The following is a 27,380-nucleotide window of genomic DNA, read 5'->3' as shown; positions in this document are numbered from 1 at the left end:
GACCCACCTTTTTAATTTAGCTTTTACTTAGCGTTTATTTATTTTTTATGCTTATTTATTCTATCCTGTTATTCTATTATTAATTTAGGATTTACCTAATATTTTTTGATTTTATTCTTATTCATTTTTTAATCTTCTTACTCTATTTATATTTATATTTATATTGTATCCTGTTCTTATTTATTTTATCATTTTACCCTGTATATATCGTATTGCGTCATATCTCCAGTGTTTCCTCGGAGGGCGCTCTCTGCACCGGGGCTGTTATTGACCGTGGCTGCTGGTCTCTGGGGTCCTCTCAGCCTGGTTGGGGGGCTCCTTGGCCTCCCTCCGGCTGTGTGCCCAGCCCGGAGGCTGCGGTCTGTGACCGGCTCCCGGTGCAGACGGCTCTCTGTTATAATGTTTCCTCACTTGGCTCATGCGAGCCCAGCCCAATTTTTACTCTTTAAGTGTGCGCGTGTGTGTATGTGTGTGTGTGGGTGGGGGTGGGGGGATATATGTGTATTGAGAGTGTGGGGAGTGAGTTGGAGGGTGGGGTGGGCTGCTTTTAACTATGTAAAGCACTTTGTGCTACATTTTTTCTGTATGAAAAGTGCTTTATAAATAAAGCTTGATTGATTGATTTGTAGGGTTACTGAAGTTGGGCTAGCTGGTATATAATGATGTGCTACGTGACCGCTAGTAACACAGCTATGTTAGCACAATATAAACACGCTAACTTTTTTTCCACTCGATAAAAGTTAACGTGAGTGTTCTCGGTGGTCAGGAACAAATGTAATCGCATGGCAGGATGCTGTAAAAGGACCAAACCAAAAGGCTTTTAGTGGGTTTTTTTTTCAATGCGCTGCGGTCATAGATAATGAGATAAAACATGCTAATGTGTGATGCTGCAGAACCACGTCATGTCGACTGAGTAGCTTTTGATTTGGCATTATTGCAGGCAAACCAGCATATGAAATGGATGTAACAAATCCAGACTGGGCACCAACACTGCACATGGGGCACGACGACAAACCTGTGTCAGACTCGGACCGGCACGCAAGGCGTATGCAACGGAAGCGAAAAAGAGCACCCATTGCAGGTAAACACCCCCCTCTGAAAACATACTAAATTGCTCTTATGGTACACTAATCCGCACATAACTTAAAGATGAATCACACACCTGTCATTGGAATATTGGTGTACATTAACCTTAAGTCTATGCACTATTTTTTATCTTACAGGCTTGATGATCGATGAAGGTCTGACAGAAGAACAACAACCATGTCATGGAGGCAGTGGACAGCAGTTGTGTTGGACAAGTGGAGGTTGACGTACCAGCTGCAAATGTGGACAGTGGTGATGGGAGTGACAGCGTCACGGAAGCTGAAGGGCAGACGAAGGACTGTGTGTGCAGTCAACAGGGCAGAGCAGAAATAAACCGGCTGTTGGAGGAGAACAGACTGCTTCGAGCACAGTTGCAAAAGACAGAGCTGAATGAAACTTTCTTAAAGGACGATACCGAAAAAGTAAGATATTACACTGGACTATATTGTTATGCTGTCTTAATGTCCCTCTTCAACACTGTCAAAGATTTCCTGCCAATACCGAAGAAACTGACAGGTTTCCAAATGCTCTTACTCACACTAATGCGTCTGAGACTTGATCTTCCAGTCCAGCATCTTTGTCATCTATTCCATGTGTCGCACAAAACACTGTCTTCTGTCTTCACCGATACCATTGATGTTTTGTATGCCCACTTAGGAGCACTGGTGCACTGGCCTGAGAGGCACTGTCTGCAGGCGACAATGCCTCCACAGTTTACTGAAACTTTTGGAAAACGAGTAGCAATCATTGTTGACTGTTTTGAGATTCGAACAGAAAGACCATCTAATTTAAAGGCACGCGCACAAACATACTCTCATTACAAGGGTACACAGACCATAAAATACCTCATCGGGATTACACCCCATGGAGCTATTTCTTTCATTTCCAGGGGATGGGGGGTCGTGCATAGAGCAGGGCGATATGGCCAAAAATATTTATCACGATATATATTTGAAAATTTGCGATAACGATATAACCGACGATATAATTGATGCGAGACAAAATACAACTCCACAACATTACTAGCGCAAAAAGACAACCTTCCATTTATTTTCACTTAAACAAGAAGCTGGTTTTTATGTACATTAAAGCTTTATAAAAATGTAACAGTGCAAATGCAAATTCCTTGCTGAAAGTTTAACCAAAAGGCATTTCCAGTAGAAATGGGCTGACATATCCTGAGCATAACCATGTATAATATCCACTGAAGTTAAAAAGAGGTGCTTTGCAACATTAAACTGCAGTGTGCAGTACGCATTTTTCGGACCATAAGGTGCACGGGATTATAAGGCACATTAAGCGAAACAAAGCAGTCAGATAAATCAAACTTTATTAAACTCATTCTTCTTGCTTCCTCCACTTCTGTACCATTGATTCATTAATGTTGAATTCTCTGGCAGCTGCTCTATTCCCATGTTGTTGCAGTATATTAATGACTAACCTGGTATTGTGGATAGATTATCTCAGTTGTTCTCCTGACTGAAGTTTGGTCCGTTTACAGCATCCTGCCATGCGATTGCATTTGTCTCTAACCATGAAGAACCTTCACGTTAACTTTTATAAGTGGAAAAGTGTTAGTGTTCGTCCTCCAGCTTCACTGTTTATGTTATGCTAACATAGCTGTGTCGCTAGCGATCACGTAGCACATCATTATATACCAGCTAGCCCAACTTCAGTAACCCTACAAACGTCACTGCTGTTTAGTTTCCTGTCTTCATTTATGTTGGAAGTGATAGCAGAGCTGTACGTTTGATTTTTTTCAGAAATCTCTCAGTCAGAACATGCTATATCATGCTTAGGTAACTAGCGAAACTAGCGAGCTAACTTCCGCTAGCTTCCTGCTAACTTCTAACTCCATTAAATGTAATAACTTTTTGTTTTCATGGAAGTTAAACTTTATAGTTACACCTGGTAAAGCAGCAATGCTGATCGTTTTACTAAAGATGAAAGAATTTAGACAGTTTTTAACTCTCAGTGATGCTGCAGTGTTGTTTGACCTGAAGCATACGGAGTTTAGGACCCAGATTACTCCCAGATTTAAGAGCATCTTAGTCCGACAAATACGACAATAACGACGACCGCTTGCATGTTCTGCAAAAAAATGTGCTTTGTCGTGTATCTGACAGACAAACACCAAACCAGTTCCACATCACGGAAGTTGCACCATTTTTACAAACCAATTCTGGTTCATCTGTTTCACTCAACAATCGGCCATGTGCGTATGAAAACAAAGGCACTGCGCATGCGCGTTTTACTCCCATTCTATCGCGATATTTCATTTTCCTATCGTTGCCTAACATTATACCGGTATTACCGTGAATGGTATAATATGGCCCAGCCCTAGTCGTGCATCAGATAAACACATCATAGAGAGATGTGGCATTCTTCAAAAGCTGTTACCAGGGGACGTAGTATTGGCTGACAGAGGCTTTGACATCAGAGATGCTGTAGGAATGATGTGTGCGGAGGTCAAGATTCCAGCTTTCACAAAAGGCTACTGTCAACTTGATGCAAGGGACGTTGAACAAACGAGAGCAATTGCCCACCTGAGAATTCATGTTGAGCGAGTAATAGGTAGTTTGCGCAACAAGTTCAAAATGTTACACACAGTCTGATTACTCTTATCATGTGAGGCTGAAGACACAACACTTCTTGATAAGATCGTTAAGGTTTGCTGTGTTTTTGTTAATATGTGCCCCAGTGTTGTTGTCAAACCAGGGCCAAATGACACTTGCTCCTGTTGAGTATTCTTAAAGCTGTTCTTTTGGATGTACTGTACATTGTAAATAGTTGTACTTTGTGTGAAGTTGTTTTAATAAAACAAAAAAGAATAGTATATTTGTTTGTTTTTCTTTATTATAGATCTATTCACATGTACACAGCAATCACATAAAAATGAAATGCAAACTATTTACATCGCACCACACAGCTGTCATCAATCTTTAACCACAACATGAAACATTACAGGCTATTTAGAGCAGCACGTTGTTTCGAGAAGTATTTCCCAACAAGTTCAGGAAGGCACATTTTACGAAAGAAGTCTTGTGCTTTCTTTAAGCGCGGTTTCCAGAAATCCACAGCAGGGAAGACGCGAGTCACAGCAAGGTCTCTCTGTGTCCACACAACGAGGCCACAGTGGCTGGCGCCCGTAACAAAGACTCAGCGTCTCTGTTGTGTAAACACGCCAGTGATTGGGGTAATGTGGGTGACTGTGTAGTGTAGTTGGTGTAATAGTTTTCGACTCCACACAGTCACTGCTTTGCTGTGCTTCTGCAGCGTATCCAGTAATGGTGACAAATCCTCCAGCGTTGCAATAGGAAGCTGCTCTTAAGCGCAGAAAGAATTGTTTCCAGGGATTTCTATTTGTATCCAGCTTGGCGTGCAGGATCCTTTGTGTAATCTATGCTTACATATGTATTTTACACACAGACAATGTGAAAAATACAACACATTGCTATGGATTGATGCTGAAAGTGCTAATTGCACTAAAAAATTTAGCTGAAAAAAATAACACCAACTAAATAGATAAGCATGTCTGTTAACAAAAACCCCCAAACGCTTTACCCAACTGGGGTTTTTCAACTACCTCACTGACAGAATGAGCCCAGGTATTGCCAGTGCCACTGATGGAAATGAGCCACAGCAGCTCTTCAGCACCTACAAATGAGACCTGCCCACACCAACAAGCAAGAAGGGAGACCAGGTGGCGAGCATCGCCACACTTTCCAATCCAATAAACTACCATTGCAGTTAGTAGTAAGTGGTTGATTAGTGCAGCAACAACAAAAACACACTGAATGTCATTTTAAAATACACAAAATGTTTTATTTTACATTCTATCGAAGTTCCTGCTGGAAAGTGCTGTACTGTACAAGATGCTTCCCTCACCGCAAACTCAGGTTTACTGCTGGATAAATTTTATTTCCACATTAGTCAACTCAACAACCAAGACAGAGCACAATAGAGACAATAAGGGGGTGGCTGTAGCTCAGGCGGTAGAGCAGGTCATCTGCTGATCGGAAGATTGGTGGTTCGATTCCTGGCTTCCCCCAGTCTGCATGCCAAATATCCTTGGGCAAGATATTAACCCCAAATTGCTCTCCGATGCATCCATCGGAGTATGAATGTGTGTGAATGTTACTTAGAAAGCACCTAGAACAATGTGCTTGTGCGAATGGGTGTGAATGGGTGAATGCACAAGTTGTGTAAAGCGCTTTGAGTGCTCAGAAGAGTAGAAAAGCGCTATATAAGAACCAGTCCATTTACCAATATGTGCACTGGTCTAATGATGTTTATGGCTCCCAAAGTATCGAGTATTGAGGTCTATTGCACTGTTGACTATTTACAAAAGTATTGCACAAAAGGTATTGCACAGTGAGGTGAAGAGGCACTACAGCTTAGTTGTTCCCCCCTCCTTTGTCCTCCTGTTTCCCCTCCCTCTCCCCTCCAGAGAGGAGTTAAACAGTCTGATGGCGTGTGGGACAAAGGAGTTTTTAAGTCTGTTAGTTCTTGTCTTGGGGAGAAGCAACCTGTCACTGAACAGACTCTTCTGGTTGTTAATGGCCGTGTGCAGAGGATGCCTGGCATTGTCCATAATGTCCATCAGTTTCTTTAGTGTCCTTTTCTCTGCCACTGTCACCAGGGTGTCCAGCTTCATGCCGACCACAGAGCTAGCCTTCCTGATCAGTTTTTCCAGCCTGGATGAGTCCTTCTTTGCTGTGCTGCTCCCCCAGCACACCACAGCATAGCACTTTAAGAATCTAAAAGATAACAAAATCTGATAGGTAAAAATAACATTTTGAACCAACTAGGTGGTTCCCAAAAATCTGGCGTGCTGTGAGTCCTTAAAAAAATTGAGGAAACCGGAAAAGTAGCAGGACTAAATAACTCTGTACAGCAGATGAACTGTATCTGGAAATCATGTCCTTAAGATGTAGAAAAATATAAAGAAAAGCAAAGACTTGAAGTACCTGAGAGATGCACTGGCCCTTTAATGGATCCATCTGCTGTTTGCTGAAGCCTCATCAGAAACGGTCTCAGTGGAAGGCTGTCAGGAAGCCATTTTTAGTGAAGAGAAACAGGGAGAAAAGGCTGAGGTATGGTAAATTACACGAGAACTGGACTATATCAGTGGCAACAGGTCTTACAGCATTATGAATTCATATTTGACATTTTTGGTTCAAATAATTGTTGATATGACTCCAACAGAGGGTGTTTACATCCATCTGTAAAACACGATGAAGGCTCTGCCAGTGGTGTTGGGAATCTTGAGAAAGCTGATGGAAATATGAACCAGATATTAAGATTTTCATTAATCATGCAGTCCCAGCTGAAAAGCATCTAGTTGGAAAAGGCATATTTTTATTCATTACGACAATGATCCCAAACACACGGTGAATACAATAAACGTATACCTAGATCAGTCATGGATTGGCCTCCCCAGAGCCCAGACCTCAACATTTATTAAAGCAGTGTGTTCCGGAAAGAGAGAGTCCAGGCTATGTTCGATAGTAAAGGTGGCCATACCAAATATTGACTTTCAAGTACATTTTTGCCTTATGTACTGTATTTCCATTTATGTTTGCACGTTTCAGTGAATTGCTCTGCCTATTTCCCATTTTCCCAGCAGAATATAACGAAATGAGGATGCCTCAAGACTTTTGCAATATTGTATCAGAAGGAGAAAAAAGGTGACAAATGTCCCAGTTCTTCGTGGTTAATCTTGTTAATGTTGCCTTCTGTTTTCTAATGGTTTCCTGCCAAAAACCCTAAAAAAGTGTTCTCCAACCTCGTGAATTGAAAACACTGGATTTGTTATAGAATAACTTCTAATTAGCTATTATTTCACAGAGGAAATAAGATAATCGATAAAAGAAAAAAAGACGTGAAAAGGAGACAATAAAAGAAGCCCCTTCCTTTCCCACATGTGCTAAACTTAGAGCCAAAGCCTCACCCTGCCGCTTTCCGCTTCATTAGAGCTGTTTAAACAAAACAAGTTTAAAATAGGGTTTCTATCTGAAACAGCACATGCAGTTAAAAGGCCAATGTGGAAAATAAATCCTTGTGATTATAGTTGAACAGGAAGCAGCACTTGCTCTGCCTTTCAGCCCCATTGAACAAGACGTCAGCAGCTCTATGGAGGTAGTTTAGTCTTTTTTACAAATTCAAAATTAAATATGCGAGCACTCAAAAATTAAGGTTCACTGAGAAATGTCCTCATTTTTTAAAAAGAAAGGCATATTCCTTGTTATTTAATACAACATTCAATTGATCAGAAATGTTAGAAATCATGGTAAATGGGCTCATCAATACAAAATCATGATTGTCTTTTTAATTGTATAACTTTGTAGACTACTTTTCCCAAACCATCACTCTAGTGCTCCACTGGCACCTCGTATTACTTAATGCAAGTAGTTTACAGGTGTTGTGTCGTGTCTTTCTACAGATGTAGAAAGGTCAGCTACTCAAGAGACCTTCCCCAAATCTCCCTCATCTTCATCTTCGTCAACGAGGCTCTGTCGGTGATCCTGCGCTCAGTCCACTCAGCTGTCAATCACACACTTGCTCAAGGAGGTCATCCTGGTGGACGACAACAGCGATGACGGTCAGTATAGATTAAATATTTTCTTCAGCTAATACCAAATAAGAAGAGTGGCTTTTTCGCCCTCTGATTAGAAGATGGTTTATAGTGAGTGAAACACAGAATTTCCATCTAAAATCCACTGAGTCATCAGCAGGATTTCTACTGAAAGCAACAAAATACACATCAAATTGTCATTCAGCATCCCAGAAATAATTATCTTATACAATAAGTGTCATGTAACCTGAATATAATTATATAATTAAGTTTTATATTATTATAAAACTGAAACTAGTGAATAACCTTTGCACTGTCCTCTTCCTGCTGTGACAAAACAAATTTCCCACGTGTGGGACTAATAAAGGTTATCTTATCTTATCTTATCTTATCTTATCTTATCTTATCTTATCTTATCTTATCTTATCTTATCTTATCTTATCTTATCTTATCTTAGGTGGCGCGGTCGTTGATGCTCAGGAAGCAGTAGACCCCCGTTGGTGTTGTTTAGAGTGAGTTGGAGCTTAAAACAGCACCGCAGGGAGCTGAGTGAGAACTTTTATGTCATCTCTCTATTTGCATGTGTGCTTCTGTATTTCTTTATTTATCAACTGTGTTGTTGTGGTGATGAATTTGTATGTTTTTTATGTTTGTTTTCAGCTTTTGATAGTGTAGCAGTGACAATAGTTGGCATACATTAGTGGTTATTTAGGATAGGATGAGCTAATAAGCCATCATGTCTTTGTATTTTGCTAGGAAAATGGGAAATAGATGCAGCAGTTTACTGAAACTTGCAAACATAAGATGCCAGATGCATCTCTCAGGTTGTGTGTCAGTTTTGTGTTATTTCTTAAGGACACAACTTTCAAATTCTGTTCGTCTGCTGTAGATGTTTTTATTTAAGCTGCCAGTTCTTTTGTCCTCTACTTGTTTAGTTTCTTGACATATGTCAAGTTTTTGGCTAATAGCTCTTTGGTAATCACCTTGCTGGTGTGTTATCGTTGTCATTTTTTGTGCAGGAAACAAATTGTGTATTTGTGACAAGCTGCTGGTAATGTGCCAGTAACGAATTTGTCCCTTGAGTTAGGTGCCTTTATTATGTGTGAATGATTCATAGGAACAAACAAATAAAGGACTGCACTGAAAATTATAATAAAATGATGTCCAAAGAAAAATTTGAAGGAGCTTCAGAAAGCCTGAAGAACGTGAAATAAATTACAGAATTAAAAGACAGTTCGGTTCCTTGGAAGCAAAATGTAAAGACAAAATGTTCACACATGGCTCTATGCAACTAAATAAGAGCTTTAGGATTGTCTGAAAGTATTTGTTTGGGTTTTTGCTCGTAATTATCTGCTCCACTCTATGTTCACCTGTTCCTTATTACCCGGCTGCTCTAAAGTGATTTCTGCCAATCTTTGTCAGCTCATCTGTGAGCTTGTTTCACTCATGCGCTCTGCAACAGTCCCTCATGTTATTCTCTGCTTCACAGGTTTTTTACTCATTTTCCACCCCTTGGGCTTTGTTCTCCCAATATCAGCTTTATTTAAATAAGCTTTCTTTATGGTGGTTTTGCTGATTTTCTGTATTCATTTGGAAAAGCTTACAAACCTAACACAAATAATTGGGGTATAACCCTCAATCTCATTGGGCCTGTTTGAGTGCACATATGTCAATGAACTTAAAAAGGGCTAGTATGTGCACTTTGCTAAAGAAATGCTTTGATTATATATATATACAGTGAGTATATTTTCATAGGTACAGTGGGGCAAAAAAGTATTTAGTCAACCACCGATTGTGCAAGTTCCCCCACCTAAAATGATGACAGAGGTCAGTAATTTGCACCAGAGGTACACTTCAACTGTGAGAGACAGAATGTGAAAAAAAAATCTTAGACTCAGACCCTGTGACAAGGTCTGTGAAAACCACGTTTTTATGCCTGAAATACTACAGTACTACACTCCCACCAGATGAGCTCATGCAGCCTGTCACGAACCGGGACATACAACCATGACAAAACAGGAGATGCACACACAATTTATTGTGTTATTAATTTAGATCAACTGTGCTAATATAGTATACCAAAATGAAAACAATAACTCAAATTTCAGATATTTGAGGTTGTGCTGAAAATAATGGTGCCAAATAAGGCAAGAAAAACATATTTTAAAGGTGAAATATAGAGGTAAAATCAAAAATAGTCAAGAACGGCCAATTATACCCTGGACCACAGAGGGTTAAATTTGAAAACGGTTTAAAAAAAAACATCCCCATTCTAAAATGTCATGTGACAATCTGATTCATGAAGAGTGATGATGTCACAAGGACATGTGATGATGTCACAAGCACATGCCTTTGAGCCTTTGAAGTTTTTCTATAAATAGGGGTCAGGAGCAGCAAGTTTTAGTCAGTTTGTTCGCAGCCTTCAAACGTTCGACCAGAGCTATATTTGAAAGTATTTGTAAACCTCTGTAACATCACGCTCCAAAGCCCTGTGACGTTTCTGTGTTCTGTGACGTTGTCCCAAAGAAAGACCTTTAAATGCGATAAATAGCCTAAACGTTTTCGTTTATGACTAGTTTACCGTGTTATGACTGTGAACAGGGGGGAAGTCGCGCAAGAGAAATGTCGACCAAAACAATTGCAAGTAAGCCAAAGTCAGTTCCTAAAAGTCAACCCGCAGGTGTTTCCACCACCATCAGACCCTCCACTTCTGTAAGACCTCCATTAAGAATAACTGATGCAAAGAAAACCGCTCGGGTGGGAAAAACTCAGAATGGAAGACCGGCAGCTGTGAAACAGCCCCCGAAGAGGGATATGAAAAAGAATGTGGACAGTAAACTGGTCAGCTTAATTACAAATGAAATTGTATACAGTGGAGCGACTGTGTCATTTGATGACATCGCAGGGCAGGATCTGGCAAAGCAAGCACTTCAAGAAATTGTCATCCTTCCTGCCTTAAGACCTGATCTCTTTACTGGTCTGAGAGCTCCTGCACGTGGCTTGCTTTTATTTGGCCCACCAGGAAATGGGAAGACCATGCTCGCCAAAGCAGTTGCTGCAGAGTCTAATGCAACATTCTTCAACATCAGTGCTGCTAGTTTGACCTCCAAATATGTGGGAGAAGGCGAGAAGCTCGTACGAGCACTCTTTGCAGTTGCAAGAGAGAGACAGCCCTCAGTAATCTTCATCGATGAAGTGGACGGCTTGCTCTGTCAAAGGAGGGAGGGGGAGCACGACGCCTCTCGCCGTTTAAAAACTGAGTTCCTCATTGAGTTTGACGGGTTGCAGTCAGGAAAGGATGACAGAGTACTTGTAATGGGAGCAACGAACAGGCCCCAGGAGCTCGATGAAGCAATATTAAGGCGCTTTGCAAAAAGAGTATATGTGACCTTACCCGATGAGAAGACAAGATTTACGCTGCTGAAAAATCTTTTGGGAACGCACGGGAGTCCACTGAGCCAAGACGAACTGTCCTGTCTTGCAAAAGTGACTGAAGGATATTCAGGGAGCGATTTGACAGCATTAGCCAAAGATGCTGCACTTGGCCCAATAAGAGAGTTGGCACCAGAACAAGTCCGTGTTATAGCTGCTGCTGAGGTGCGCAACATTAAGATGAAAGACTTTGAGGATTCTCTGAAGCAAATCAAACCAACTGTTAGTCCAGCAACTCTTAACATGTACACCAAATAGAACAAAGATTTTGGTGGTCCTTCTTCAATAAATCCAAATCCAGTCAGGCTGGATGAAACAGAGTGCAAAAATAAAGAGCTTCTTCAAGAGAAAGAGCAACAGGAAAAAGAAAAAAAACGTATTCTCCAGGACTTGGAGAGAAGAAATCTACAACTGAACAAATTAATACAATGAAGGACAGAACACCTGAACTGGAAGGAGAAGTATTGGAAAAACGATGTTCAAAGATGCAGCGTAGGATCAATGAAATGGCGAAAAAACACTCAGAGGTCATTAATGAGATGTTGTTGAACTCAGACAACTTGAAGTGTGAAAACGCTGAAATGCTTGCACAAAAGCAGCAACAAGAGAAAATAAATGAAGACCTGCAGCGTAAGCTTCAAGAAATCACAAGAAGAAATGAGCAGTTAGAAAAGATGCACAAGGAAAAACAACAGCAAAATACAGACAAGTGCAATCTATTAAAAGAAATGGAGCAAAGATGCCAGAAACTTGAGAAGGAAGTTGAAGAAACAACCGATCAGTTGAGAACCCTCATCCTAGAGAAAAAAGTGGTCGTGGAAAAGCTCATGGAAAAGAAGAAAAAACGTTTCCGCTTCTTCTGGAGGAGGGACACTCCTGCTTTTTCTACTCTTTCTATTTTTTCTACTGCTGACGTCACCTCGTCTCCCTCCACCTCTGTTCCATCTTAATTTTCACCTCTCCTCTCCCCTTCTCTCCTAACACTTCTTCCCTCTCTCCTTCATCTTTTTTCACCCCAACCAGTCCCGGCAGTTGACTGCCCCTCGTGAGCCTGGTTCTGCCGGAAGTTTCTGCCCGTTTAAAGGCAGTTTTTCTTCCCCACTGTCGCCTAGTGCTTGCTCAGAGGGGATTGTTGGGGTTTTCTCTTTTCTTTTTTTTCCCCTTCTTATTACCATTTTCCTTTATTTACCGATTTGTTTTGTTTACTTTTCTTTTACGTTGTTTCTTTATTTACTTGTTTAACTTTTTTTCAACTTATGTAATAAACTAATAAACCAATTGAATTTATCCTCTGCGTATTTTACATCTAATCTTTAAAGAATATTTCCAAAACATTTTCAAACATCACGATCTGTCTTTTGTTTGCTTGTTAAAACCCCGTAAATGGTGAAGTAAAAACCCTGTGATATGGTTTAAAACATCAAAATAGACTAAACAACTAGTCTAAAACTAAGAGACACAGGATAAAGTTGGTGTGAAGGTTTCAGTCTGTGAATGAATCTAAGCACCATCACCTTAACTTTAAATTCATCTCTGTTACCCTCTTTGTGACTGAACTCTGACCGTGAGCACCACAGCCACTGCGCACCAGTCACACACACTTTAAATCCATCACAGTAAACCAGTTAGTTTACCTCAGTTTGTTTTGCAGCACATTTCACAACATGCAAAAGCATAATGTGCCATGTACAGACTCAAAATCTGATTTAAAAACATGAGGACTGACCTGTAAGCTTTACATTTACAGTTTATCACATACCACTGAGGTTCTTACCTGTAATTCTAAGCCCTCTTCTTCCTTTTCTGGTTTAAAACATCAAATTAGACTAAACAACTAGTCTAAAACCAAGAGACACTTAAATATTAAGTTAAACCTCTGGGGTTGCCGGACGCGCCGGCGCGTCAAAATCACATGACCAATTTAAGACGACACAGCTACAAGATGCAGCGATTCAGAGGCTGTATCCCAATTCAGGGTCTGCAGCCTTAAAGGCCGCATTTTAAGGCCGATTACGTCACCATGCCAGTCTCCTATTGCCAGAGGCTGAAGTGTGTGTGCAGTCACCAGGTGATAATCTGATATCGTCTACTTCCCCACTGATGTTAAGTAATATGAAAAAAATAATGAATCCCACCTTAGGCCGAATGTGTGACTCTCTTCGTAGTGGAAGAGAGAATGAATCTTCCCATCCGAATTCACGGCAATCAGTCTGTCAATCAAATCCTGTGGAGTAAAATGAGAGGCTTTGAACAAGAATGCACCGGATAGGGTGCAAAACGAAAACTGTGTGGAAATTTACAATGGGTAAGGTGGAGAACGTATATCAGTCTCAGTGTGAGAGGGTTTATTTGAATGCGTTTGAAGTAAAACAAATGGGTGGGTGGTGTTTGGAGGCCAAATAAAAAGTGCAAACATGCCCTCAGATGGATGACAAAAAAAAACTGCAGTGTGTGGAAAAGAAGAAGAAGAAAAACACTTACAGGTATGGAGGTTGGCATCTCCCTCAGGGTGTATTCGCTTTTGTTGGCCAAAGACTGTCGGCCCAGCAGTTGCCACACCGACTGGGAAGAGGAGAGGAGGTTGACCAAGTACAGGAAGGACTGAAGAGGAAAGTAAATACAGCAGCTGTTAGAGAGAAAAAATGTATTTGCTTTTAAAGACCATTGTGAATGCATTTGTGCACGTCATGGATTGATCAAATCCTAACACATAATAATAATATAACACTATTCAACTACAAACACTACCGATAATATGACAAATAATATCTGTAGTATTCAAAGCAAAACAAAATGTAAAAAGAATTTATGATTGCAAAGATAAAACATGGTTTACCACACTCTCAAAACTGAATAAGACATATATTCTGAGCAGAGTGGTTGAGCAGAAACCTATTGCAGCCTGAAGAATATTAAACTACAGGAAAGCTCCCTGCATTTTTCACTGGGTCTGGTAGAACAGGGAAAACATATCATCAAAAGCATCAAAGGAAAAAAAGAGAGACACTTGCACAAACGAGCTACAACTTAGATTATATTAAACAGCTTCAAAGAAACGTAAAGAAAAAAACAAGATACGATGGATTTTTTTTTCTAAAATAGAAATATCTATACTTTCATGTGTCTTCTGATGTTTCTGTGCATGTGTGAACTTATCTTCATATGTACTACCAAACCTCCTACTGTACTTAGCACAGATTAAAGCAAAGACTCGAGTTAATTCACCAAAGTGCTGGTGTGTGTATATTTAGTTTTCCTTTGACCTCAGCATATATGTATAACCCACTGATAAGGCAGACTTTAAAGTCGCCTGTGGCAGGACACAGTTTACACATCACTGGCTGTCCGTATTCACTTGGCTAGTCTCTCTGAGAGAGATGACTTGGCTGCTGTCAGAGGCCAAGCATCAGACACACACAGACAGGCTCACGCTGGAGCTTGTTGAAGCTTTCCTGAGAGAAATTCTGCCAAAAACATAACTAAAAATGCAGTCTTATGAAAGTAAGGCTTATTTGCCCAGACACCCATAAACCAATCAGCAAAAAGCCTTTCTTGTTAACAAAATCACTATTGCCAGTTTCTTAAATATGAATATTCACAAGTGAATTTTCTACATGGCTGCTGGTATCACAGCAACACATGGACCACTATTCTGAGTCCTGGGTTAATAATAATTGGAATCAATTTAATTTTAATCAATTTAAACACCTTTGTAACCAGTGAGCTAAAAACATGATGGAAAAGCAAAACTTCTAAGAGATCTGTGTCTGTACTATTATGTAGATATCTAAAAATTGGGGCATTGTGGGCTCCAGGAAGTTTCTCCTTCTCCCTCTCTCTCTCACACACACACGCACGCACATACATACAATACCTTAATGCAACTCCTATCTGTGGGGTCAATGGGAGTTGGTTTGGGACGGACCACTCTGATGTCGTCACTGCTGCACTCAAGAACAGACCATAGCTCTAGTACCAGGGCCCGAATAAAGCCTGAGACAGAACACGGAGAAATTTGTTGTACCAAACATTTATTTGAAATAGCAGCAACTAAAATTATTAACAGTGCTTTAATAAATAAACGACTGACTTTGTTATTGTGTGCAATCTTTTAAAGAAATCTGTCTTTGCATTGCTGGCACCGTTTTGATTGGAGGATTTGAATCTCAGGAAGGAAGGAATTTATAATGCCACTCCCTTTGATCCCATTTAATCTCTTCCCTGTTGCACTTTGGCCTGTCAGTAACTACATTTGAATTTTGCAGCTCAAGCTTGCACATAAAGGCTGGATAAAAACGTTAATGCAATCAAAATGTACGCAGCCCTCGCTGGAAAACTGGGGATACAGTACAGTACATAAATGATGAAGCAAAGACAAAACATTAGTGTCATGGAAGAAGAAATAGTCAGTGCATCACGGGAAGCTCCCAGCAATAAAACCTGCATTTGTATTGACACATAAACCTTAATTTGTGAGCAATTTTCAGTGTATTTCAGTTAAATTAACGAGACAAATATAACAAAAGGGATTTTATACTTAGAAGAAGAATATGAAATTGAAATATTAAACTAAGAAAACTATAAATACTGCAGTTCTAGAGTTACAGATATACAATTAAGCTTTGCATATCAGTGCTGTATAACCCAGGGAATGTACTTTTTTTTTTTTTATAATTGAATAGTAATGGAAATCATGAACTGTTTTTCAGAGGTCATAGATCAAATGAGCAGTAGAGTTTTTCTCACAGAATGGTTCTTTCACATAGAAAGCAGTGTGTGCTGCAGGTTTAGCAAATGGCCCATCATTTGTAAGCTCTGTCTGGACTATATCACTTTTTGAGGTCATCCTTCTTTCTGTCAGTCTGCCTTTTTATCGATGGCACAAACATATGTCACATCATGGAACACATGAGTGCTCCACAGCCAGCGCTGCTCAACACAGCAGGGAACTGTTCTTGCGTGGGTAAAGTCATAGGAGAGAATAGGTTTCAGAACGCAGCGGTGCTGTTATAAGCGAAGGGCTGATAAGTAATCAGACTTCTTTTCCCATAACCAGTTGAGTCGCCCCTTCTAGCCAATAGAAAGAATGCAGGATTAAAATATTTGTTCACTAGCTTCATTTTTTGACCTCTTTTGACAAGAGTACGGTATTTCCTGGAGCCTTTTGCATATGGATAAACCTAGTATCAGTATACAACTGATATGTGAATCCATTTATCAAAAAAGAACGCCTCTTCTTACTCTTTCTTACCCAAACAAAAACGGTTTGACAAATACATTTCTCCCTAAGCTGCCTTAAGTCTCCTTTATACCGACAACACAAAAACAACAACAACAACTTATAATATAAGCCTTAAGCATCACAGCTGACAAGTGTTTGTTGTGTCCAAATAACTGCAATAGTACCTGAACTGTGCAGAGCCACAACTCCCGGAGCAGTTGCTGCCACCTGTGTCACCATCACCCCGTAGCCAAACTTCTCGCAGCTGCTCACCTACAGAAAACACACAGAAATCTCATACCCCTAGAAATATTTCAGCCTTTCACTATCACAGTTTTTGGTTATCAGGTAAAAAATGAATGAGAGTTTGGAAAAAGGATGGAAAAGGTTTAGGTCAAATGTAGTACTAATGTATCATAAAGGGAGATGTGTAAGTAAATCTGGGATTCTGGAAAGGCACAACATAATGTAGTTAAACATGCTGTGGAGAATTTAAATTGTAAATTGATATTGGAGTGTGCAGGCCCTTCATTAATTACAACACAATGCCACAACTAAAAATAGACAAAATATAATTACATTCCATAATTAAAGTGTAATGCCAAACTAGAGAAGCAATTACAATGGTGCGTAAACAATGGCAGTAAATTAAGCCCACGGGGGATCAGCTAAGGTTTGCAGCAAGCCTGAGTGTTTGTGTGTTTACAATTTGAATCTTAGACTCAGACCCTGTGACAAGGTCTGTGAAAACCACGTTTTTATGCCTGAAATACTACAGTACTACACTCCCACCAGATGAGCTCATGCAGCCTGTCACGAACCGGGACATACAACCATGACAAAACAGGAGATGCACACACAATTTATTGTGTTATTAATTTAGATCAACTGTGCTAATATAGTATACCAAAATGAAAACAATAACTCAAATTTCAGATATTTGAGGTTGTGCTGAAAATAATGGTGCCAAATAAGGCAAGAAAAACATATTTTAAAGGTGAAATATAGAGGTAAAATCAAAAATAGTCAAGAACGGCCAATTATACCCTGGACCACAGAGGGTTAAATTTGAAAACGGTTTAAAAAAAAACATCCCCATTCTAAAATGTCATGTGACAATCTGATTCATGAAGAGTGATGATGTCACAAGGACATGTGATGATGTCACAAGGACATGTGATGATGTCACAAGCACATGCCTTTGAGCCTTTGAAGTTTTTCTATAAATAGGGGTCAGGAGCAGCAAGTTTTAGTCAGTTTGTTCGCAGCCTTCAAACGTTCGACCAGAGCTATATTTGAAAGTATTTGTAAACCTCTGTAACATCACGCTCCAAAGCCCTGTGACGTTTCTGTGTTCTGTGACGTTGTCCCAAAGAAAGACCTTTAAATGCGATAAATAGCCTAAACGTTTTCGTTTATGACTAGTTTACCGTGTTATGACTGTGAACAGGGGGGAAGTCGCGCAAGAGAAATGTCGACCAAAACAATTGCAAGTAAGCCAAAGTCAGTTCCTAAAAGTCAACCCGCAGGTGTTTCCACCACCATCAGACCCTCCACTTCTGTAAGACCTCCATTAAGAATAACTGATGCAAAGAAAACCGCTCGGGTGGGAAAAACTCAGAATGGAAGACCGGCAGCTGTGAAACAGCCCCCGAAGAGGGATATGAAAAAGAATGTGGACAGTAAACTGGTCAGCTTAATTACAAATGAAATTGTATACAGTGGAGCGACTGTGTCATTTGATGACATCGCAGGGCAGGATCTGGCAAAGCAAGCACTTCAAGAAATTGTCATCCTTCCTGCCTTAAGACCTGATCTCTTTACTGGTCTGAGAGCTCCTGCACGTGGCTTGCTTTTATTTGGCCCACCAGGAAATGGGAAGACCATGCTCGCCAAAGCAGTTGCTGCAGAGTCTAATGCAACATTCTTCAACATCAGTGCTGCTAGTTTGACCTCCAAATATGTGGGAGAAGGCGAGAAGCTCGTACGAGCACTCTTTGCAGTTGCAAGAGAGAGACAGCCCTCAGTAATCTTCATCGATGAAGTGGACGGCTTGCTCTGTCAAAGGAGGGAGGGGGAGCACGACGCCTCTCGCCGTTTAAAAACTGAGTTCCTCATTGAGTTTGACGGGTTGCAGTCAGGAAAGGATGACAGAGTACTTGTAATGGGAGCAACGAACAGGCCCCAGGAGCTCGATGAAGCAATATTAAGGCGCTTTGCAAAAAGAGTATATGTGACCTTACCCGATGAGAAGACAAGATTTACGCTGCTGAAAAATCTTTTGGGAACGCACGGGAGTCCACTGAGCCAAGACGAACTGTCCTGTCTTGCAAAAGTGACTGAAGGATATTCAGGGAGCGATTTGACAGCATTAGCCAAAGATGCTGCACTTGGCCCAATAAGAGAGTTGGCACCAGAACAAGTCCGTGTTATAGCTGCTGCTGAGGTGCGCAACATTAAGATAAAAGACTTTGAGGATTCTCTGAAGCAAATCAAACCAACTGTTAGTCCAGCAACTCTTAACATGTACACCAAATAGAACAAAGATTTTGGTGGTCCTTCTTCAATAAATCCAAATCCAGTCAGGCTGGATGAAACAGAGTGCAAAAATAAAGAGCTTCTTCAAGAGAAAGAGCAACAGGAAAAAGAAAAAAAACGTATTCTCCAGGACTTGGAGAGAAGAAATCTACAACTGAACAAATTAATACAATGAAGGACAGAACACCTGAACTGGAAGGAGAAGTATTGGAAAAACGATGTTCAAAGATGCAGCGTAGGATCAATGAAATGGCGAAAAAACACTCAGAGGTCATTAATGAGATGTTGTTGAACTCAGACAACTTGAAGTGTGAAAACGCTGAAATGCTTGCACAAAAGCAGCAACAAGAGAAAATAAATGAAGACCTGCAGCGTAAGCTTCAAGAAATCACAAGAAGAAATGAGCAGTTAGAAAAGATGCACAAGGAAAAACAACAGCAAAATACAGACAAGTGCAATCTATTAAAAGAAATGGAGCAAAGATGCCAGAAACTTGAGAAGGAAGTTGAAGAAACAACCGATCAGTTGAGAACCCTCATCCTAGAGAAAAAAGTGGTCGTGGAAAAGCTCATGGAAAAGAAGAAAAAACGTTTCCGCTTCTTCTGGAGGAGGGACACTCCTGCTTTTTCTACTCTTTCTATTTTTTCTACTGCTGACGTCACCTCGTCTCCCTCCACCTCTGTTCCATCTTAATTTTCACCTCTCCTCTCCCCTTCTCTCCTAACACTTCTTCCCTCTCTCCTTCATCTTTTTTCACCCCAACCAGTCCCGGCAGTTGACTGCCCCTCGTGAGCCTGGTTCTGCCGGAAGTTTCTGCCCGTTTAAAGGCAGTTTTTCTTCCCCACTGTCGCCTAGTGCTTGCTCAGAGGGGATTGTTGGGGTTTTCTCTTTTCTTTTTTTTCCCCTTCTTATTACCATTTTCCTTTATTTACCGATTTGTTTTGTTTACTTTTCTTTTACGTTGTTTCTTTATTTACTTGTTTAACTTTTTTTCAACTTATGTAATAAACTAATAAACCAATTGAATTTATCCTCTGCGTATTTTACATCTAATCTTTAAAGAATATTTCCAAAACATTTTCAAACATCACGATCTGTCTTTTGTTTGCTTGTTAAAACCCCGTAAATGGTGAAGTAAAAACCCTGTGATATGGTTTAAAACATCAAAATAGACTAAACAACTAGTCTAAAACTAAGAGACACAGGATAAAGTTGGTGTGAAGGTTTCAGTCTGTGAATGAATCTAAGCACCATCACCTTAACTTTAAATTCATCTCTGTTACCCTCTTTGTGACTGAACTCTGACCGTGAGCACCACAGCCACTGCGCACCAGTCACACGCACTTTAAATCCATCACAGTAAACCAGTTAGTTTACCTCAGTTTGTTTTGCAGCACATTTCACAACATGCAAAAGCATAATGTGCCATGTACAGACTCAAAATCTGATTTAAAAACATGAGGACTGACCTGTAAGCTTTACATTTACAGTTTATCACATACCACTGAGGTTCTTACCTGTAATTCTAAGCCCTCTTCTTCCTTTTCTGGTTTAAAACATCAAATTAGACTAAACAACTAGTCTAAAACCAAGAGACACTTAAATATTAAGTTAAACCTCTGGGGTTGCCGGACGCGCCGGCGCGTCAAAATCACATGACCAATTTAAGACGACACAGCTACAAGATGCAGCGATTCAGAGGCTGTATCCCAATTCAGGGTCTGCAGCCTTAAAGGCCGCATTTTAAGGCCGATTACGTCACCATGCCAGTCTCCTATTGCCAGAGGCTGAAGTGTGTGTGCAGTCACCAGGTGATAATCTGATATCGTCTACTTCCCCACTGATGTTAAGTAATATGAAAAAAATAATGAATCCCACCTTAGGCCGAATGTGTGACTCTCTTCGTAGTGGAAGAGAGAATGAATCTTCCCATCCGAATTCACGGCAATCAGTCTGTCAATCAAATCCTGTGGAGTAAAATGAGAGGCTTTGAACAAGAATGCACCGGATAGGGTGCAAAACGAAAACTGTGTGGAAATTTACAATGGGTAAGGTGGAGAACGTATATCAGTCTCAGTGTGAGAGGGTTTATTTGAATGCGTTTGAAGTAAAACAAATGGGTGGGTGGTGTTTGGAGGCCAAATAAAAAGTGCAAACATGCCCTCAGATGGATGACAAAAAAAACCTGCAGTGTGTGGAAAAGAAGAAGAAGAAAAACACTTACAGGTATGGAGGTTGGCATCTCCCTCAGGGTGTATTCGCTTTTGTTGGCCAAAGACTGTCGGCCCAGCAGTTGCCACACCGACTGGGAAGAGGAGAGGAGGTTGACCAAGTACAGGAAGGACTGAAGAGGAAAGTAAATACAGCAGCTGTTAGAGAGAAAAAATGTATTTGCTTTTAAAGACCATTGTGAATGCATTTGTGCACGTCATGGATTGATCAAATCCTAACACATAATAATAATATAACACTATTCAACTACAAACACTACCGATAATATGACAAATAATATCTGTAGTATTCAAAGCAAAACAAAATGTAAAAAGAATTTATGATTGCAAAGATAAAACATGGTTTACCACACTCTCAAAACTGAATAAGACATATATTCTGAGCAGAGTGGTTGAGCAGAAACCTATTGCAGCCTGAAGAATATTAAACTACAGGAAAGCTCCCTGCATTTTTCACTGGGTCTGGTAGAACAGGGAAAATATATCATCAAAAGCATCAAAGGAAAAAAAGAGAGACACTTGCACAAACGAGCTACAACTTAGATTATATTAAACAGCTTCAAAGAAACGTAAAGAAAAAAACAAGATACGATGGATTTTTTTTTCTAAAATAGAAATATCTATACTTTCATGTGTCTTCTGATGTTTCTGTGCATGTGTGAACTTATCTTCATATGTACTACCAAACCTCCTACTGTACTTAGCACAGATTAAAGCAAAGACTCGAGTTAATTCACCAAAGTGCTGGTGTGTGTATATTTAGTTTTCCTTTGACCTCAGCATATATGTATAACCCACTGATAAGGCAGACTTTAAAGTCGCCTGTGGCAGGACACAGTTTACACATCACTGGCTGTCCGTATTCACTTGGCTAGTCTCTCTGAGAGAGATGACTTGGCTGCTGTCAGAGGCCAAGCATCAGACACACACAGACAGGCTCACGCTGGAGCTTGTTGAAGCTTTCCTGAGAGAAATTCTGCCAAAAACATAACTAAAAATGCAGTCTTATGAAAGTAAGGCTTATTTGCCCAGACACCCATAAACCAATCAGCAAAAAGCCTTTCTTGTTAACAAAATCACTATTGCCAGTTTCTTAAATATGAATATTCACAAGTGAATTTTCTACATGGCTGCTGGTATCACAGCAACACATGGACCACTATTCTGAGTCCTGGGTTAATAATAATTGGAATCAATTTAATTTTAATCAATTTAAACACCTTTGTAACCAGTGAGCTAAAAACATGATGGAAAAGCAAAACTTCTAAGAGATCTGTGTCTGTACTATTATGTAGATATCTAAAAATTGGGGCATTGTGGGCTCCAGGAAGTTTCTCCTTCTCCCTCTCTCTCACACACACACGCACGCACATACATACAATACCTTAATGCAACTCCTATCTGTGGGGTCAATGGGAGTTGGTTTGGGACGGACCACTCTGATGTCGTCACTGCTGCACTCAAGAACAGACCATAGCTCTAGTACCAGGGCCCGAATAAAGCCTGAGACAGAACACGGAGAAATTTGTTGTACCAAACATTTATTTGAAATAGCAGCAACTAAAATTATTAACAGTGCTTTAATAAATAAACGACTGACTTTGTTATTGTGTGCAATCCTTTAAAGAAATCTGTCTTTGCATTGCTGGCACCGTTTTGATTGGAGGATTTGAATCTCAGGAAGGAAGGAATTTATAATGCCACTCCCTTTGATCCCATTTAATCTCTTCCCTGTTGCACTTTGGCCTGTCAGTAACTACATTTGAATTTTGCAGCTCAAGCTTGCACATAAAGGCTGGATAAAAACGTTAATGCAATCAAAATGTACGCAGCCCTCGCTGGAAAACTGGGGATACAGTACAGTACATAAATGATGAAGCAAAGACAAAACATTAGTGTCATGGAAGAAGAAATAGTCAGTGCATCACGGGAAGCTCCCAGCAATAAAACCTGCATTTGTATTGACACATAAACCTTAATTTGTGAGCAATTTTCAGTGTATTTCAGTTAAATTAACGAGACAAATATAACAAAAGGGATTTTATACTTAGAAGAAGAATATGAAATTGAAATATTAAACTAAGAAAACTATAAATACTGCAGTTCTAGAGTTACAGATATACAATTAAGCTTTGCATATCAGTGCTGTATAACCCAGGGAATGTACTTTTTTTTTTTTTATAATTGAATAGTAATGGAAATCATGAACTGTTTTTCAGAGGTCATAGATCAAATGAGCAGTAGAGTTTTTCTCACAGAATGGTTCTTTCACATAGAAAGCAGTGTGTGCTGCAGGTTTAGCAAATGGCCCATCATTTGTATCTCCAGTGTCTGTTGAAGTGTACAGTATCTGTGTGTGTGCATGACCGTCGGTGCTCTCTGCTCACTCGGGTTCAGAGGTACAGGGAGGAGGCTCAGCAGGAGTAGAGGCAGCTGCTTCATCACAAACATGCCAGGTGCAGGCGGTAAAGGCCCTTTCTGTTTCCTCTCAACCCTCCTGCCAAAGCCATAGAACTCTGCCGAGGTGAACCAGACAACACAATATAGACATTTTTCCCTGTTCCTACATGGAAACACAAGATCAAACGGGCATTTTTTTTTGGCATAAATATGTATATCATATCGGACTCAGTTTGTTCCTGTTATTGTTTTTGCACTGTACTTGTCATCCATTCCAGTGAAACGATGCAGAAGGTTGTAGGTTGTGCAATAGTGCCATCTAGAGGTGAAGTAACATCACACTGCCCGTGCTCTTGTCTCGTCACGGTGTTTGCGTGTTTCTCCCTCTCTGCACACTCAGCGTTATATTCACAATATGTGGAAAATATATTGATATTGAATGTTCAAATATGAGGATATGTATAATGTATAGGTTGACTTTGCTCTACCTACACTTCTGGCAGAGCAGCAGTTGCAATGCGAACACATAATTAAACGGTGTATTTATAGGAACAGATTTCTTGCCTATGGCAGACAAAGTGATTTTAAACGTGTAAAAGGTTTCATTCACAGATGATTTATTACTATCACACCCTGGAGACTTTATAAAGAGCACTGCTGCAAAAGCAGCCTAAACAAACTTGTACAGTAGGTCACGCTGGTTTAGTTTTTCATCAAAATGCTTTTTTTCTTTTACTATTATTTTTGAAAACGTTACAGCACTGGTGGACATTTCCTACCAAATAAGAACTAGACACTACTGTTATGTAGTGGTTAATTGGAAAACTGTTTTATCACGAATTTCTTATTTAGAAATAATTAAAATTTTATTTGATGTTTTTTTTTTTTTTGGATGGATACTGTTATTGCAGTGATGCTGTAATTAAACTGTCTTCACCCCAGTAGAATAATTGCATGACTCCATCACTGAAGTGGAGGGTTTGTTTTGGAGGGGAAACGCACAGTGTCTCTTTAGTAGCATGGTGGTTGGATCCCACATTTGTTTCTTATGTAACATTGTAAATAGCTGCTAAGACAGCATATCTATTGGACAAGCACATATTATACATACTTTGCACGTGCAATATTTAAACATGTAGGCTAGAGAATGACTTTCAGTTGTATTATTTATTAGACGAATACTAATTATCACTGTAAATATGAAAATCTGTACAAAACATCAAAGCATTAAGAATACTTGCAATAAAAAGAAATTTTCTAAATGGTGCTGTTTGTCTTATTATGCAGTAGACTTGAGATCTCAGTAGTTATTAGTTCAAGATCAGGACACAGTGTTTAAGGGATTGTACATTTCAAAATATAATTTACTTTGAAGCGATCTGATCCTATGCCATGACATTTAAAACATTAACATAATGCTCACTTAAATTGAAAAAAAATCTCTCACTTTGTGATTTTTAAAAAAGCAAATAGAATGCATTTATCAAACACTTTTAGTTGATGTTTGTTATGGAGTAGTGGCAGAAATCTTTAGCCATTCCTCGTTGCCTCAGGAGCAATGATTTTATTGAACATGTGCAAACATAAATGGAAATATACGTAAAATAGAGTTTATAACAATATAACAAGCTTGAAAGTCAATATTTGGCATTGTAACTGTTATTCTTCAGTTCTAGTTTTCTTGTCATTTCCACAGGAACAGTTTTCCAGGCTTCTTGAAGGATATTCAGAGCACGTCTTTGGGTGTTGTCCGCCTTTTGTTCCGTTCTCGTGTCACAATGATCCCACACTGCTTCAGTAATATTGAGGTCTGGGCTCTGGGGAGGCCAAGCCATGACTGATGCTGTTCTATTGTATGTTTTTCTATCCAGGTATGCTTTTACTGTACTGACAGTATTTTGGGGATCATTGCTATCCTGAAAAATGATGCATTTGCCAATCACATGCTTTCCCAATGGCATTACATTGTGGATTAAAATCCATTGTTACTTTTCTATATTCAAGATTCCATCAATCAAGAGTTTCCCATCCTTAAGAATAGCTTCTTCTTCTTCTAACAATTTCTGACAAGGGTTCAGCAAACGGTAGATGAATCAGCTGAAGGGCTAGATGCACCTTTCAGGTCCTGTGTTGGGTCTTAACTCGATTTTCCCCTCTTATTTCTTAAGGACATGACTTTCAGATATTGTTAATTTGCTGTAGAGGGTGTGTGTGGTTGAAAGGCAAGGCCTGAAGAGGAAATGAGGGTTAGGTGAGAGGAATGGTGGAAACATTGGGGTAAAACTTGGATTCACTTATTATTAATTATTAAACACTTATTATTAATGGAGCAGTAAAACTGAGAAAAAAATCATCAAACTTTTACTCCTACTGACAAAATTAATCAAAAGCATTTTTAATTATGAACATTAAAAGTACTATTGAATGGGAAAAATCACATCTATCTGGATTTCTTTGCTTGTTGATTTCCAAACTAATATAAGTATTTTTCTGTACCTTTGCACTGATTTAACTGCTTTAACTGAATTTATCCTGCCAATGCTTTTTTGCATGTGCCCTTTGCTGCTAGAAATCAGATCATCTTTTTCATATAAATCTATGTACAAAAAAATACATAGATAGCTTTTAAAGCTGGAATCGGTCTTTGACTTTGCCTTTATTCTTCATTGCTGTATTACCTTTCCTCCTTCTGACCTTACTCTTTATGGCCACTTTTAGCATAAATATAGCATCTGGTTTAGCAAACCTTATAAAGGGAAAATCGATCTGAGGAATGGGAACAAAGCAAAAGTCATCATGAACGTGTCAGTTGAGGCTGTTAATCAGTGGGATACTGCAGGTCACCCTGCTTAAAAGCTGTCCCAATCCCTCTTTACGTGAAGCCTTTGCTTTTATTATATACTTCATATAACATATCATATTTATTTCTAACCACCATGACACCACAAGAGGGAAGCATTAGGCACTGAGATGGTGAAACTGCAACTGATAAAAATGCAGTTCATACATATAATGCAGCAAGCTAATCGATCTGTTGAAATTCACAAACACTTCTGCAGAGTAGATACATTCATTTCATTTTGTAGAATAAAAATATAATTTCCTGCCTTGTTTAGTATCACTATAATAGAAGGACACCGGCGCTAACAGTAAAAGTAAAAGTAAAAGCTATTGATACCAATTATTTTTATACTATATCCTCACTTCACAGTGAGAACCAAAATCTGTTTCTTCTTTCTTTTGTACTAAACATGTTCTCACACTCTGGAGCCATTTTGGTGCAAAGTCAGCAAATTTTATAATTTATAAATTTTTCAATTTTATATTTTATATTCCCCTTGCCATAAGAGCTGGGTAACACCCAAATTTCTCATCTGTGCAGTATTAAAGGTTTATCCTATTCTATTCTAAAACTTTAAAACTGTTTTTATTCTAGTATATAACTTTTATGATCACTGAAATTAAAGTTAATATAGATATAGCTTAAAAATAATTGGACAAATAAGTGCCTGGAGATGTTACCAAAATGGCTCCAGAGTGTGAGAACATGTTTAGTACAAAAGAAAGAAGAAACAGATTTTGATTCTCACTGTGAAGTGAGGATATAGTATAAAAATAATTGGTATCAATAGCTTTTACTCAACAATGAACACATAAGGTGAAGTAAACGTAAATCACAGTCTGATAAAAACCCTTTAATAAAGCACATTCAGTACATGTTCTGAAGCTATTACTCTGGCTCTGTTTGGGGTCATTGTCACGCTACAGAATGAACTTAAGCGATCTGATTATTTTGCATGATAAAAGATCTAATTGTAGTTCTAGTCTCTAGTTTTGACATGCTCTCTGCAAAAAAACCCCCAAAACAACAAAAACTAAAACAGCGGGATGCTTC

General features: G+C 39.4%; 1 protein-coding gene and 2 pseudogenes across 1 annotated transcript; all 3 read left to right on the top strand.

Moving 5' to 3' along the window:
* The first annotated feature begins 567 nt into the window (after window positions 1-567).
* LOC146693128 (uncharacterized) lies at window positions 568-3,922 on the top strand. Its single transcript, XM_085478911.1, has 2 exons — window positions 568-1,081; window positions 1,224-3,922. Exon 2 carries the CDS (start codon window positions 1,269-1,271, stop codon window positions 2,052-2,054), a length of 786 nt encoding a protein of 261 aa, XP_085335037.1. The 5' UTR covers window positions 568-1,081; window positions 1,224-1,268; the 3' UTR covers window positions 2,055-3,922.
* Window positions 3,923-10,041: 6,119 nt separating this feature from the next.
* LOC146693127 (spastin pseudogene) lies at window positions 10,042-12,341 on the top strand (annotated as a pseudogene).
* A 5,184-nt stretch (window positions 12,342-17,525) lies between these two features.
* Window positions 17,526-19,843, top strand: LOC146693126 (spastin pseudogene; annotated as a pseudogene).
* Window positions 19,844-27,380: the final 7,537 nt, after the last annotated feature.

This window comes from Copadichromis virginalis, linkage group LG14 (assembly GCF_057382275.1).
Source record: "Copadichromis virginalis isolate Kocher_CV1m ecotype Utaka linkage group LG14, C_Virginalis_male_GT1.1, whole genome shotgun sequence".
Classification (NCBI taxonomy): domain Eukaryota; kingdom Metazoa; phylum Chordata; class Actinopteri; order Cichliformes; family Cichlidae; genus Copadichromis; species Copadichromis virginalis.
This window is presented reverse-complemented; position numbering and strand designations above follow the sequence as displayed.